This window comes from Manihot esculenta, chromosome 2, assembly GCF_001659605.2.
Source record: "Manihot esculenta cultivar AM560-2 chromosome 2, M.esculenta_v8, whole genome shotgun sequence".
Lineage (NCBI taxonomy): Eukaryota > Viridiplantae > Streptophyta > Magnoliopsida > Malpighiales > Euphorbiaceae > Manihot > Manihot esculenta.
Genome location: NC_035162.2, coordinates 7055621 through 7071476, shown reverse-complemented (window position 1 = coordinate 7071476; position 15856 = coordinate 7055621). Strand labels below are relative to the sequence as shown.

General features: G+C 30.8%; 2 protein-coding genes across 9 annotated transcripts; one reads left to right on the top strand and one right to left on the bottom strand.

Annotated features, from left to right (window-relative positions):
- Window positions 1-9451: 9451 nt before the first annotated feature.
- Window positions 9452-12514, bottom strand: LOC110609507 (reticulon-like protein B8). 8 transcript variants are annotated; one of them, XM_021749106.2, is made up of 6 exons: window positions 12139-12514; window positions 11365-11566; window positions 11088-11268; window positions 10842-10989; window positions 10285-10354; window positions 9452-9866 (listed from the first exon to the last, which is right to left on the bottom strand). In XM_021749106.2, the coding sequence occupies exons 1-6, from the start codon at window positions 12160-12162 to the stop codon at window positions 9697-9699; spliced, it is 795 nt and encodes a 264-aa protein (XP_021604798.1). In that variant the 5' UTR covers window positions 12163-12514; the 3' UTR covers window positions 9452-9696. The 8 variants fall into 8 exon arrangements, with proteins under 8 accessions (XP_021604798.1, XP_021604802.1, XP_021604803.1 ...); XM_021749110.2 differs by having other exon boundaries at window positions 11365-11556; window positions 12165-12509; XM_021749111.2 differs by having other exon boundaries at window positions 11365-11556; window positions 12324-12509.
- Window positions 12515-13507: 993 nt separating this feature from the next.
- Window positions 13508-15300, top strand: LOC110609878 (oxygen-evolving enhancer protein 2, chloroplastic). The gene is made up of 4 exons (XM_021749712.2): window positions 13508-13876; window positions 14003-14235; window positions 14366-14416; window positions 14846-15300. The coding sequence occupies exons 1-4, from the start codon at window positions 13636-13638 to the stop codon at window positions 15104-15106; spliced, it is 786 nt and encodes a 261-aa protein (XP_021605404.1). The 5' UTR covers window positions 13508-13635; the 3' UTR covers window positions 15107-15300.
- Window positions 15301-15856: the final 556 nt, after the last annotated feature.

The window sequence follows — 15856 nt, the reverse complement described above, 5'->3', positions numbered from 1 at the left end:
GGATCCGTTTGGATACTCCCTTAAATCCTTAATTAAATATAAGGGTAAAGTATAATTTAGTCCCTCTGGTTTAGTGAAATATAACCTTTCGTCCCTCTGTTTTAAAAAACCTTCAATTTAGTCCCTGTGATTTTTAAAAACTATAACATTAGTCCCTCCCGTTAGATTTTCAGTTAAATCACCGTTAATTTTAATTAAAAAGACTAAAATACCCATTCTCTCTCCTTCCTCTTCCTCTTCCTCTTCCTCTTCCTCTTCTTCTCCTTCTTCTTCTCCTTCCCCATCTCCTTCTTCTTCTTTTTCTTCTTCTTCTTCTTCTTCTTCTTCTCTTTTCCGATCTCTCTCCTTCCTCTTCTTCTTCTGCAACCCAGTACTCTACCAAGAATCTATTCAAATAAACAAAGACCAAAAAGATGAAGCAAGAACAGAACCCCGAGGTGAAGATGGTGGAGTGGTTGAAAATCTTTAATCTTTCTTGTTTTTGTTGGTTTCTCTCTTGTTCTTGCTTATTTGCAAAGGAAGCTGTGCTGGGTTGAGTTTTAAGATAAGAATCATTTTAGAGAGAGAGAAAGAGAGGTTTGGGGATTTAAAGCGTTAGATTTGTCACAAAATTCACTTACTGGTAGCTTACCTCCAAGCCTGTTTCAGCTTCAGAACCTGACAAAGCTTCTCTTAATTGCTAACGACATTTTCGGTTCGATTCCTCCTGAGGTGGGAAACTGTGTCTCTCTTATTCGTCTTCGGCTTGTTAATAACAGAATCAGTGGAGAAATTCCAAAAGAAATCGGGCTCCTGAAAAACCTCAGTTTCCTCGACTTGTCTGAAAACCATATTGGTGGAACGCTGCCAGCAGAAATTGGCAATTGCAATGAGCTGCAGATGCTGAACTTAAGCAACAATACCCTTCGAGGCACTCTGCCTAGCTCTTTATCTTCTTTGACAAGGCTTGAGGTATTGGATCTTTCTGTAAATCAATTTGTGGGTGAAATTCCAAGTGGTTTTGGCAAACTTAGTTCACTCAACAGACTCATCCTCAACAAGAACTCTCTGTTTAGAGCAATCCCTTCCTCTCTTGGCCATTGTTTGAGCCTTCAACTTCTTGATCTTAGTAGCAATGCACTATCTGGCATGATCCCAGTGGAACTTTTTGATATTGAAGGTCTTGATATTGCTTTGAATTTGAGTTGTAATGCACTCACTGGGACGATTCCACCCCAGATTTCTGCTCTGAACAAATTATCCATTCTTGATCTCTCACACAATGATTCTTGTTTTATCTACGCTGGCAGGGATAGAGCACTTTGTTTCCTAGAATTTTTGGTCATGAGGCTGGAGGGTATGTAAACCTCTGCCATGAGTATTTCATGTGTCTGATCCGAGCACATGTTCACATTTTTATCTTTTTTTTTCTGGGGGGTTTTAAGGATTGTGGAGAGTGTTGGTGAGGGTGTGACAGAACTTGAACCAGACGATCACGTCCTGCCTATATTCACAGGCGAATGCAAGGAATGTGCACAGTGCAAATCGAAACAGAGCAATATGTGTGAGCTCCTCAAGGTTAATATAGACAGAGGTGTGATGATTGAAGATGGAAAATCAAGATTTTCGATCGAAAAAGAAGAAGAAGAAGGAGATCGGAAAAGAGAAGAAAAAGAAAAAGAAGAAGAAGAAAGGAGATCGGGAAGGAGAAGAGAAGAAGAAGAAGAGGAAGAGCAAGGAGAGAGGATGGGTATTTTAGTCTTTTTAACTAAAATTAACGGTGATTTAACTGAAAATCTAACGGGAGGGACTAATTGCATAGTTTTTAAAAATTACAGTGACTAAATTAAAGGTTTTTTAAAAAAGAGGGACGAAAGGTTACATTTCACTAAACCAGAGGGACTAAATTACACTTTACCCTAAATATAAATATCGCTTGCAACTTAAACTCTATTTAATAATTTATATTTAAAAAATAGTTTTATAAAAAAATATTAAAAATATTTTTTAATAAAATAATTGATTTTTTATTATTTAATTTTAATTTAAAAATAAAATGATGAACAAATTTATATATATATATATTAATAAAATTTTTAAAATATAAAATATAATTTTTTTAAATGAGAATATTATTTTCTTTGCAATGATTTTTTATTAATTAATTTTTATAAGTATTTTAAATGTCAAAAATATAAAAAATATTTTTAATCAAACAAACACATCCTTCATTTAAATTATTTTTTAAACAAATATGTGATATTTTCAAATAAAATCATAAAAAATAAAAATCAAATTAGATTGGAGTCAAACTAAAATCTATTGAAACTACGGACAATTGATATTATTTCAATTTATTCGGCATCAATTTTGCCTAAAAATCAATTCACATTGAATACATGATATGGAGATACTCAAATCAAAATTATTTTTTCAATTGTAAATTTTACAAGTATTTCATGAGGTAAAATCTTTTTAAAAAATCATTATTTTAATATAATGTAAAGAAGCTAAATACTATATGGTATAAATTTTAATGAAAATTCTAATTAATTATAAATTCAAATCTGATATTATCAGTTTTGAAATTGGCTTTTCTTCTAAAAAATATATATAATTAAAATATAAAATAATAATAAAACTTATATAAAATTTATATATTTACTTTATTATTTATATAAATTCAATTTAAATAAGAATCATACATATCTATTGAGAGGTTTGCCATACTCCCATTTTCTCCTTGGTCGGTACTTGTAGGGCAATTTTTCCCCTATACACCACATGCCAAACACGTGGAGAATTATTGTGGATCAAATTACTTTCAACGTGGAAAAGTTATTTGTCTAATGCCTACTACAGAGCAAGTGCATAATTTACTCTCCAGGTCTGTAATGGAATGGTGCATCTTTTTTTTTTTCATTAGAGATTTTAAGTTTAATTAAATATATTCGATAAAAATTAATTAAATTAATAAATTTTAAATATTAAATAATTTAATAAAAAAAATCAAATACATAATTTGACTTTTTATCGATTATTTATCTTATTAATTTTATTTTATTTTATTTACATTTTAAATTTAAAATAATTTAGTTTTTATAAAGTAAAACACTTTAATTTTTATAATGCGATAACGCGAAAATATCACATATTACTTATGGAATTATAAATTGTAATTCATTTAAAAGTGGAATTGCTAAATAGGATAAAATTAAAAATGATAAAATAAAATAATTTTTTATGAATTGGGGTAAATAAACCAAATTGAATTGAAATTTTGAGAGTTTAAGTTTGAATGGTTAAAATTTTTTTAAAGTCGAATTTAACTCGAATTTTATTTATTTTAAATTTGAGTCAAGTATTCATAAATTTAAATTTAATTCTTTTAATAAATAAATTTAGATAAATCGAGTTTTTATTAAATTTGATTTTATATAATTATTGGTCTAAATTTGAACTTTAATCAAGTTTAATTTTAAATAATTATTAATAATTTAATTTATTTATATGTATAATAAGTGTTATTTTAAAATCAATATATTTAAAATTAAATAATTTTAGTTAAATAAGTATATATATAAATTAGTTTATAAACTTTTAACAATTTAAATATATAAGTTTTGAGAGTGTAATTAAATTATATAGAGTTAAATTTTAAAAAATTTATATTTATCCCATTAAAATATATGTATCGTTTGAATTTATTTCTCTTATAATATTAATTTCTATCTGTTTAATAAAAATACTTATAAATTTATTCGCGACCTTACTCATAGATTCAGAAATGAGTCAAACTTATGAGTATTAACGAGTCGAATATTATAAAATTTAAATTTAATTCTTTTACCAAACGAGTATAAAAATTAAATTCAAACTTAAATTATTTAAAAATTCAATTAAATTTTTATCAAAATAAATTTCAAGTATTTCAGAATGGATTTGATTTATTTACAATATTCATAAAAAGTTGCTAATATTAACAAATATATAAACTAAATTATCATGCTCGGCACACCAATTGCCATGAAAACTTTTGAAAATTAATAATACTGCTTAAATTAATTCATGTGGAAAAAATTTGCTTATTAAAAACTTAAATAGTAGATATATTTAACCACACGTTTATATTGATAAATTATTATTTTAGATTTTTTTTAAAAAAATCAATGAGTTATACTAAAATTAATTTATATAAACTTTTTTGAACTATATATATTAACTTTTAAAATTTAATAATGATAATTTAGTTTATATATTTTAATTTTATTAGATTGATATAGTCAAATAATATATATTTTCAATCCAATAAAACTAATATTTAAAAAAAAAAATTAAGAAACGTGTTATTCGGGTTCAAAGAAAAAAGTTTTACTTTTAAGATATTTTAATATTTTTTAAATAATTAAAAGAAGAAATTGCATTAAAATTTTAATTTGATAAAATTAAAATACAATAATTAAATTATTGATATACAAATTATATTAATTTTAATACAATGAAAAAAACGTTTTGATTTTAAATAATTTTTTATATAATCTCAAAACATTACTTGAAGAAGTGTTAGTCCTCATTTAAAATAAAAAAATTCATAAAAATTGAATTCGATTTAATTATTTTTTATTAATTTTATTATTTAAAACGTATAAAATTAATTTTTTAATTTAATTTTTTTAAAAAAATAAAATTAATATGATTTTATAAGATATAATTTAAAACTTTTTAAAATAAATCATATGAAATTTTTATATTTTTTATTAAATACATATTTAAATATCTAATTTAAATATTTTTATCTATTAAATATCTACACCTTAATCGTAATTTAATAAATATTTAAATTTTAAAAAATAATTTTATAGATTTAAATTTATATTTAAAAATAATTTTTAAAAAACATGATTACTGTTATATTTAAAAGTAATTATTTTATAATATGGAGAACTCTCCAAAGTATTTTGCTTAGGAGTCCTAACTTTCATTGAAACGGAAGAAGGGATCCAAATAGAGATCGAAGAACCCGAACCCACTCTTTTGCAAGCGCCACTTTTAATCAAGCTTTTGATACTGCGAAATACTCCGCCACACGTAACTTGAGGAAAGAAGTACGAGGAAAATATTTGGCTTTCAATAGAGGAGCCACCAATGATTCTGGTGTTGTCATTATTTTCCACGCCATTTTACCATCATAGCCACATTAAACGCATGAAGCTTCTTGAACCCAAGACCTCCAAAATACCTTGGCTTGCTCATTCTCTCCCAACTTATCCAATTGATACCACCCTTCTCATGATTGCTTCACTTGCCCCACCAGTAATTACACATTAGACGTTGTAATTCCTGGCAAAATGTCTTAGGAAGAAACAAATTCCATCACATATATAGGCAAAGCTTGCAAAATAGTCTTAAGCAATACCTCTTTCCCCTTTTTGATAAGGTGCAATACTTTCATGAATTGAGTTTCTTCCTTTAGATCAAATCAAACTTCTTACCAACATTAAAAACATCACAAATTATCAATAAAATTTTGAGACTGTCGATCATTTCTACTCCACTGTTATCAACTAAATTTTGAAGGAGAATTCAAAACTCACTTTGTCTATATCTGTTCGTTTTTTATAAATTCAATCATATATCATATACCAATATTATCGATCGAAATAATCACATCAATACACTGTTGAAATAGTAATATCAGACCCAACTATACCCAATACAATCTATAAAATATAATCATCATAACTCAACCTATTCTTTATTCGATTAACTTTATTTGAAATACAAATGATTTAAATAAGAAAAATAAAAACAGACTTCTTTTCTAAAACAATAAATTTGAGTGTGTTGCCCAACCGACTGCAATTCCAGTTAAGGGTGCTCATTTCTGGCGGTGGATTCGGGTCAAACTGGTCGAACCGGCCGATGAAGTTTTTTTCGGATCATAGGACATGCCTTGATTAGAGACAAAACCCTGGGCTTTTTCTTGGAGTTGATCCAGGCCCACACGTTTTCGTTTAGTATCCCCAGTAGCTAGGTCTTCTTGAGAATCTCCTTCCACGTCACCCACGACCACATTACCATAATTTGCGTTAACATTAACTGCGAGAGGATTGGATCCCTTCTTCCGTTTCAATGAAATTTCTTAGGGTCAGATTCCATGAACTTACCAATTTTATTACTCCATATTTTATTTTTATTACTATTTATGTATACTAAATTTTTTTATCTCAATTATTTTAATGAAATTTTCATTAAATTATAAAATAAAAGAAAGTGTTAATAATAAAAATAATTTAAAAAAATATATAATTATATGAAATATGGATTAAAGATACATAATAATTTGAAGTTGATTATGATGATATTTTTATCATTTTGAAATATCAATTATGCACTCTTAATATATTAAAAAAATTAAACATTATTATTATTATTATTATTGCAATATAATTACAATACAATTGCAAATGTAAAAAGATACAAAATACGAGTAAAAAAAAATTCATGGGCAAAAAAGATATACATCGTTATAATTTGCATCAATTTCTTTGCTTTTTTATATAAAAAAAATAAATTATTTTAATTAATTAAATTATTTTTTTTAACTGAAAATTAATTAGAGATTAAAAATAAAACCTAAAATCTCTCATATTCATTTAAATGCACTTAATACCGGATTAAAAGTGTAATTAATTAAATTATTAAATAATTATATAAATATATATTCATAAAGAGATATAGCAATAACAACATCAGAACTTTGCTCCTGAAAAATTAATATAACAACTTCATAAGCTAATTAATTTAATTTATTTTAATTTTTACAAAATCATAACGTACATTCTTACAAAATCATTATATAAAATTTTAATTTATTTGAAAATAAAAAGTTTTGACTAAATATATATTCATATCTTTATATTAATTAGAATTAACTGGTTGAACATCTAAATTTAAAATAAAAAAACTTTAAATTAAAAAAAAAATTAAATTTTTTAATTTCAAATAAGAGAAGAGAAATCAATTAAATTAAATTAATTCTTATAAAATTCTTAATTTTAAATAGAGAATTAGTGTACAAAATATTTGATGAATTAAAATAAAAAAGAAGAAACATTTTTTCTAATGAACGTCTAACATGTTTTATAATAAAACTATTCATTATAGTAATAAATCAATCATCAATAATATTTATCTGGAGAAATCAATGATGTAATAAATAAATTAGCGAGTCTAGCAGTAGTCTTACCCTACTGATATTGAAGTCCATCTTCAAAACAAAATACTATAGTAAATAAGTATGATTAATATTTGACCAAGAGACAACAGCTCTTACATTGACCTGCTTAACTCCAATATTCATGCAACACCATGCATGTATGGAAAAACAACATCGATCAGTACGATGTTGATTTCCCTTCAGGATTCATGCAGCACCATATATATATATATATATAGAAAAACAAGATCACTATGATGTTGATTTCACTACAGCAGTCATCTCTCTCTAAATATATATATATATATTATGCAGCAGGCGCTACGTCTGCGCCATCGTCATCATCATCGTCATCTCCATCATTCTTCTTGCAAACGTAAGAGCAGGTTATAAAAACCTGTTCTCTGGGGACAAGAAGATTTAAAAAACAAATTTCTTTGCTGTCAACTATCACCATTTCAATAATATATTTAGAGGAAGGAAAGGAACTAGTTGAAAGCTAAAATCGAAGGTTTGGTTCTCAATAATATGCAAAACCATAGTTTCTTTCACAGCTTTATATAATATCTAGCTATGTATCTTTGCCTTTTCCACTTAATTTTCCTGACCATTAGTATTTATTAAAGTTGAATGGCTAAGCTAGCTAATCACCATTCGTTTTTGCTTTGTGGGATCGTGGGCCCACCCCCTATGCTGAACTCATGTCTGGTCTCTGCAAGGCACATTCCACTCGTGGAAGCAACAGCCATTGCACACTCTTAAGCCTCTACGTCTCGTGCTGGTCATCAGCTGAGTTGGCTCTTAAAACACTAGCATTCGACCTACAGCCCACTACACTCTCTAAGAGAAAATGCTATGTTGTTTAAGCACAGTAAATTTCATATCGTTCCGTCCTTGCTCGCTTTGACCTTTTTTTGGTAGAGAACCAAAGTCTCAAAACCAAATCTCACCCTTGGTTCCTGATGCCAGTAAGTGAGGTTCTTTATTAACCTCTTCATCCACCAGTCCACCTTCTTTTATCTCCCTTGCCTTACAAGATCTTTGTCTTACAGCGTCATCTCCTCCAAATGCCTAAAGAGCCTATCAAATTCTATGATGCCTCCTTGTTTTGCCGTCACCATGACTTCACCTCTCTTGTGGTCTCCTTTAAGTTCTCATAGGTTGAATTTCATAGATAGTGTGTGTATTGATTGTATTTCATTTCAAATTTCTCATTCCATAATTTTAATTTAGTTGTGTCGTTTTTCATTATCTGCCTTTCAATTGGCTTTTTAAAGATTATATTTATACAATTGATATGAGTTCCAGCTTATGAATTGGGGATTGGAGGGAAATTTTACTACGATTTTGGACATAACTTTATAAAAGTTCCATCGGTCTGTCATTAAGGTTGGAAAAAAAAAAGTGGTTGAATTCCAAATTTTAGTTTGTTTGATTTTTATAGTTTCATCTTATTGCACGGTCCTCTAGGATAAAAGCATACTTAATTGAGATTCGGTCGGCTGGATATACGTTTAATTCGCTTAAATCGGGATTAGTTTTTTGGAGAATAAATAAGAGTTAAGGAATAAGTGTTTTGCTGAGAGAAATTAAAATTTATTAAGAGAATAAAGATAATGAATTTAATAAGTTATGAGGTTAAAAATGTTTTACTTTTTGAATTAGGCCAAACTCTCTTTTTGAATTAGACCAATATTCAAACCAAACTATATATTGTTTTAACGGTCTATCTTACGATTCATCAGATTGAGCACGACGTAAACTAATTCATATCTTGTACGTCACATCAGTCTAGCTTATGACATATTCATTTATAACCTCGCTAATAAAATCGATATTTCACCTTAATCGAATCAAGTCATGTTCGATCTGTCTAATCATGTTCGGTCTACCTAGTCTCTATCAAAGTTGGTTCTCTTCGATTAGCAAGGATGGTCGGACCAAAAACACGTCTTTGATAAAAAAAAAAAAAAAGATTACATCATCAGCATGCATATATTTTCCCGTTTGAAATAAAAATTTAATTTAATTAATTTTTTAAATAATTTTCTTATTCCAAATGAAAGAAATTTAATTCTTATTAACTAAAAAAATTAATTAAAAAAAAATTGAAGTTTTGCATAATTTTATAAAATAAATCAAAATGCAAAATGAGGAGATTGAGTTTTTAGACACAAAATCTAAAATTGGTATGGGAATATACAAAACATTGGTGGAGATTTTCTATTACACGTGTTCATATCACCATTCATATGGAGTAAAGAGGTGAATTCCACTTTATAACCACTATATACAAACGTGGAGCGTGTTCATTAAATCCTGAAAAGTCTCAATCATATATGGCAGACAATAATGTCAGTATGAAAAGGGCACCGTTAGAATTGCCTGAAATTCTTATTGAACCTCGGAGGATTACCTATGCTTGTAAAAGAAGATACATTTGATCCCAATGACGGCGAGCTGGTAGTCATAACAATTAACTACATAACCACATAGCTCTATTCATGCTTCTTCCCCTTGAGTTTTCCTTTGGGGATCTTACTCAGGAGACCAGCATCCAGCTTTCGGTAGTGACCTTGAAGCTGTTCAAGTACCTTGTACACAAAGCCATCCACTTGATCTTCATACCTCTCATACAGGACTGGCAAAGTGTGAGCAGCAACAAAACCTTATTCACAACAAGAGAGCTTCCCAAATCAGTATACATACCAAAATATCATTAATGGACTCTACGTTCACAATCGATGTAAATCATTGTTGCCTATCTTTCTTATTGTTTTGTGTTCTAACATATTCCTGTAACTTAATATTCAGAATTAAATTTCAAATTGAACACATGGTCTAGTAGGATGATTATGCATGGTCATCTATCATCTGTCATATTAAAAAAAGGGTGATCAAGCACACGAAGCATTCTGCGCTTGCGGGTTTTTAGGGAGGTTAACATACCCAGCCCTGCTCGTACTTTGCAAAGAGGTTGTTTCGGCGATTAAATGGCAAAAGGATAAATAATTATTAGCACATAAAAGCAAAAGGCCATATATCGAATCAGCAATACTTGAACTTATAATAGTTGGCACACTCACCAATGTACAAAACAGTCAGAAAATTGCACCAGCTCCCAATGATAGCAGCAGCCCACAAGCTCACTACAACCTGAGAGAATTCCTCGTTGGAATCAATTTCTCATCATCAAGAGTCTAACTAGCAAAATCCATCCATTATACATGTAAAAGCTCAAGCAATTAATGTGAATTTGAAGCTGGACTTCTGAAGTGGATAACAAACACTCAAAGAGCAACAAGTGATTATCACTTGTACTAATCAGGAAATTCTATGTTTTTACATTTACTATATGTTTAAGGTTAAAAAATTATTATGTTGCATTTTAGAATCTTGTAAATGTATGCATGACATTGGAAAATAGAAATACTAAGAGCAATCAGAATATATTCTTTTTCTGAGGTTGTAGCAAAGTAAAAGCTTCTAACTTTTAGCAGAGGTTATTCTACAACTTGAGTCCATGACCTCACTGTCATGAAGGAGCAATTTTGATGTTGTACCATGGCTATAATCCTTGTAAATGATAAAATGGGCTACCGAAGGAAAACTAAATTTCAAATACAAAAAAAAGCAAACATACCACCAGAAATTGTTTCAAACTTCCTCCACATGATACATCCTGAAGAAACTGCAAAGCATGGTTAACCTCAATGCCAATTGATCTCCCAACATTGACAAATGCCTCATCAGGTATCACAAGGCGGGGGACCTCAGATGAGGACCTGTTGCTATGAAAAATTTCTCATTTCAAGCAGGACTTGGGCAAAAATTAGAATGCTTAACTCAAATGCAACAAACAGCACAAACGAGAACTCAATTTCCTCACCTGCTAAATAATCCTGAAGCATTTGTCCAAACAAACTGAGCAAGCATACCAAGAACCACAGCAAGGCAGATGAGAGTCAGAAGATGATAATTAAGCCACTCAAAAAGCACCCAGATCGCTGTTGCACCAGATAGTACACTAGCTGAGATTTTCTTATTCCTCCATAGGAGAACATCAGCAGCTACAACATTTTCATAGAAGGACAAGTGAGACAACATGAAAGTGTAGAAATTTATGGGAAGTTTTGAGAAAGCATTAGAGAAGTAGATAATCCTACATTTTCCACCTCCTAGAAGATGATGGACTGGCTTCTCACGTCCAAACAGCCGGTTGAATTGAGAAGTTACTGAGCTTGTCCCTTCCTCAAAGAAGGATGCAGATTTCTGATTCGGAACACTGTCAGCAAGGGCTTCTACCAGGTTGTTTAAAAGGTTCTCTGCTGTTGTTTTCTCAGACATAGTTGTAGTCTCTAAAAAGAACTGAATATTATTGTCATAAGTAGAACTTAGAACTGATTTTGCTGCATCTCATCCAAAAAAAAAAAAATCATTTCCACCAGGAATGATGTTTTTACTTCTAAAATCAGATATCATTATTGAACTATATTTCCTTGTGTACACGTTTTCTACTCTAATTCATTACTTTGGCATCTCCTTCGAACTCAAAAGTCAACTTCAAAGCTTCATTAATAGCAGAATACAGTCTTAAGTGGTTTATTATTTCGGCTTCCATCTAAGAACGAAAGAAGAATATCCCTACTATACCAAAATCTTCTTCAGATTTTAATTAAAAAAACCTATTTTGGAACCTTAAAAACCATTGCTTTTAGCTGAAGCAGAAGTTCCCCCAAATAAGCAATTCATCAAGAGACCAAGCTAAGCCAAAAAAAAAACAAAACAAAACTATAAAGCCCTAAATCGTTCTCTAAAGACTTCTACTTCCTATATAATAAAATCATCAGAGAGTAACCAAGATCAACAAGCAACAAATCAAGTAAAGAAACATAAAATTCATGGAGATAGAAGCACGAATTATGCAAGTAAACACCCACCAAAAAGAAAAGGTACAGAGCCATACCCAAAATGGAGAGGAAACGAAAGAAGAAGGCAGAGCAAGTGAGCAGATTAATAGCAGCGGGGAAAACAGAGAAGAAGCAGTTAATAAAGAATTTAAACAAGAGCAAGAACTAAAAATTGGCAAAAATTAGCATGATTCTTATCTGGAAGAGGAATTTACTTGTCACAAATCAGAATTTCCAATTTTTAACATTTTATATTTGTATAAATATATGAAAGACCAAGGTTTTGTCTGTTTGCGTTGTTTCTTGGTTTTAATTTGTTCTGACGGAAGGGAGAAATTCTCGTCATTCTCGTCGTTCGTCAACCGCCAGCTGTTGATTTTTATAGGTTGTCCGGACGAAAACCCACTTCTCTTAGGATTAATTTAATAATAATAAGTCTCAATTCTTTAAAAAAAAATAATAAACATTCCTTTTCCTTTGTATGATTTTGTAGTTTCCTTTCCCTTTCATTTAGAGTAAGCCAAACAAAGCGGTAGGAAACCATGGAGTTTGCATTTTGATGGAGTGACGCGTTAAGCGTACGCGTCCCAAATATTTTATTAGGAAATTTTGGGGGAGGAGAGTAGTTGGGATTGAAGGTTCAATCTTTTCACATGCCTAACGCCCCAAACATTGCCTACCACGCAACCCCAGCAATAGTTGCTGATGTCAAAACGGCGGCGTTTGGAGTCGTTTGGCAAAACAAATAGTATGTTAGTGGAGTTGTTTCTATATTAAAATTTGGATGAATTACTATTAAACTTCTAAATTTTTTCTACAATTAATATTTGGGCCTATTAATAATAAATTATTATTTCATATTCAAATACTGCAATTACTTAAAACTTTATTTTTAAAGATGATTATTTATTTATTTTATTAAATATTAAGAGATATTTTAAATATTTATTTAAAAAATAATAATTAATAAGAGATTATTTTAAAATAAAATAAAATAAAATAGAATTACAATAATTAATCTATATATTATTATAATATAATTTTAAAAAAATAAAAATAATTATAAAACGGAAAAATATAATTTTATTTTCCATGTTTAAGGAGATAAATACATGCATTTAAAATTGTTAATTTACAATTAAATTAGTAAAAGATTTAATTTTTTTCTAAAATTAATAAATAATGAGTAAAGTAATTTTTTTAAAAATTTTAATATGTACTATTTTAACAAATTTTCAGTGATCTTAAGTCTTAATCACCAATGGACTGAAACCAAAATGGACTGAACTGGATGTTGCAAGAAGCCAAAAATGGAGTGTAAATGCCACGTGGCACCAGTCAGCGCCTCTACAACCTTATCCCACATCCAAAAATCTGATCCATCTCATCATCCAATATCCAAAAATCAGCCATTTCCCATCACATACCCCAAAAGCAAATCACCTAAAGCAATTTGCAGCTCGAATTTCTACATCCATTATTTTCATCCTACTCCTGCAGGCATCTCTGCAACTCACCTGATAAAAAATGGCCTCCACTGCCTGCTTCTTGCACCACCATGCACTCACCACCCCTAATAGGTTGTCTTCCCAGCAGCGTCAAGTCTCTAGCAACACCAAGACCTTCATCTGCCGTGCCACCCACAAGCAGCCTCCACAGGAGGACGATGTTGCCCTTGTCTCCAGAAGATTGGCTCTCACTGTACTCATTGGTGCTGCAGCCATTGGCTCCAAAGTTGCTCCTGCAGATGCTGCCTATGGTGAAGCTGGTAATAATAATCAGCATCTCCCTCATTTAAATTTATTTATTTTTATTGATTTGCTTCTGATCATGTTGGAACACTGAGTTGAAGAACTTAAGACTTGACGTTTAACTTGAGTAATGTTTGATGCAGCCAATGTTTTTGGAAAGCCTAAACAAAACACAGACTTCTTGCCATACAATGGAGATGGATTCAAATTGTCAATTCCATCAAAATGGAATCCAAGCAGGGAGAGAGAGTTCCCAGGACAGGTTCTTAGATACGAGGACAACTTTGATTCCAACAGCAATGTTTCTGTCATGGTGAACCCAACTGATAAGAAAAGCATCACTGACTATGGCTCCCCTGAGGAATTTCTTGCCAAGGCAAACCCTTCTCCTATTCTTTTTATTACCTTCCAATTTTGCCTAAAAATCCAATAAAATCTGTTTCAAGATTCCTCTATTATAGTTTCCTAAGAAATTACTCATATCTGGATTGTGTGGGTCATTGCAGGTGGATTTTTTACTAGGAAAACAGGCTTACTTTGGCAAAACTGATTCTGAGGTACTAAACAGTTCTATGTGGGATTTTTAAATGATTCCTCTGAGGGCATGCATTGCTACTCTGAAAAAATATTAAATGCTGAAGGTAACAAAAGCTAGTTAACACTTGTATATAAGGAGATCTTTTCCCTGTATGATCATAAGAGAGGAAGTTGCTGTGAATGGGCAAATTATTCTAACGTTCACTGAATATGCAATTTTCATTGTGACTGCTGATACCCATTTTTGTATTGAAGAATGTTTCCACTTTTCACTGTAAAGTTAGTCCAGATCCAAATGGGGAACATGTATGCTTATTGCAACAAATCAAAATTTCATAAGGAGCATATAAGGAAAATTCAGTAACTTTCACAGTTAATGTCCTGTGTCTGCAATTGAAATTGTAGGTGCATTCTCATTTGCTTATGAACATGAAATTGATGATTTGCAGGGAGGTTTTGATCCGAATGCTGTGGCAACAGCCAACATATTGGAGGCTTCAAGCCCAACAATCAATGGGACTCAATATTACTTTTTGTCTGTGTTAACAAGGACTGCCGACGGAGACGAAGGCGGCAAGCATCAACTCATCACTGCAGCAGTGAAAGATGGGAAGCTTTACATATGCAAGGCACAAGCAGGAGATAAGAGGTGGTTCAAAGGAGCAAGAAGGTTTGTAGAGAGCACAGCTAGTTCCTTCAGTGTTGCTTAAGGATATAACCAACGAATTTGTATGTAAATCAACTTCTAATAATCTATGATGTTTGTTTTGAGTTGTCTATCTAGCCCTTCTCTTTCTTTTTTTGGCAAAGTTTCAAAGGTAGGGAGTTGGATGGAGGATGATTGTGGATATTATAATATTTCCTTGAGTTAGCTGTAATGAGTTGAAATATTCCTTGTCTCTCAGTTTATCTTCTTCTTGTTCCAAGGTTACCCATATTAGTTCTTTAAACTAACATTCAAATGACAGAGATATAGTACTAGGGAGAGTTTGATTCTTGGACTTGGACACCAAACAAGAGTAGACATCAACAGCTACCCCTTTGTTTACACTTGAAAAAGAAAGAACTATAAAATGATGCTTAATTACCAAAAAGAAATTCAAGTATAGCCATGTCTCTTTGATGTGCCTTATGAACTAACCAATCTAACGGTACTGGTTCAAATGTTGGCTGTGGAAGCAGTGATGCACATACTCATAATGGAGAAGTGGTCCTGATTATGAGCTCTTTAGATTTTCTTCACCTCAAATGGATTCCTACCGTTAATGTCTTCCCCAAGTGTTGGCACTAGAATTCTGTGTGAATCGCTCTGTACGCTTGAGTTTTAGAAGACTCGATATGGCACAATACTCAGGGAAAGCTCATCTACTCCTTTTTCCTTTCTTCCCCCCCGCCCCCAAAATTGGGGTGTTAATAATCGTCGATTCAGAACGAAACCAACCAGGCACCAATAAACATAG

Excerpts from the sequence above, each read along its gene's own strand:
- LOC110609507 (XM_021749106.2), bottom strand. The coding sequence starts at position 12,162 with ATGGCTCTGTACCTTTTCTTTTTG. Across the intron at positions 11,269-11,364 it reads TCTTCTAGGAGGTGGAAAAT|CTGCTGATGTTCTCCTATGG; the intron begins GTAGGATTATCT and ends AAAATGTTGTAG. Across the intron at positions 10,355-10,841 it reads GTTTGAAACAATTTCTGGTG|GTTGTAGTGAGCTTGTGGGC; the intron begins GTATGTTTGCTT and ends GAATTCTCTCAG.
- LOC110609878 (XM_021749712.2), top strand. The coding sequence starts at position 13,636 with ATGGCCTCCACTGCCTGCTTCTTGCACCACCATGCACTCACCACCCCT. Across the intron at positions 14,236-14,365 it reads CTGAGGAATTTCTTGCCAAG|GTGGATTTTTTACTAGGAAA; the intron begins GCAAACCCTTCT and ends GGGTCATTGCAG. Across the intron at positions 14,417-14,845 it reads TTGGCAAAACTGATTCTGAG|GGAGGTTTTGATCCGAATGC; the intron begins GTACTAAACAGT and ends GATGATTTGCAG.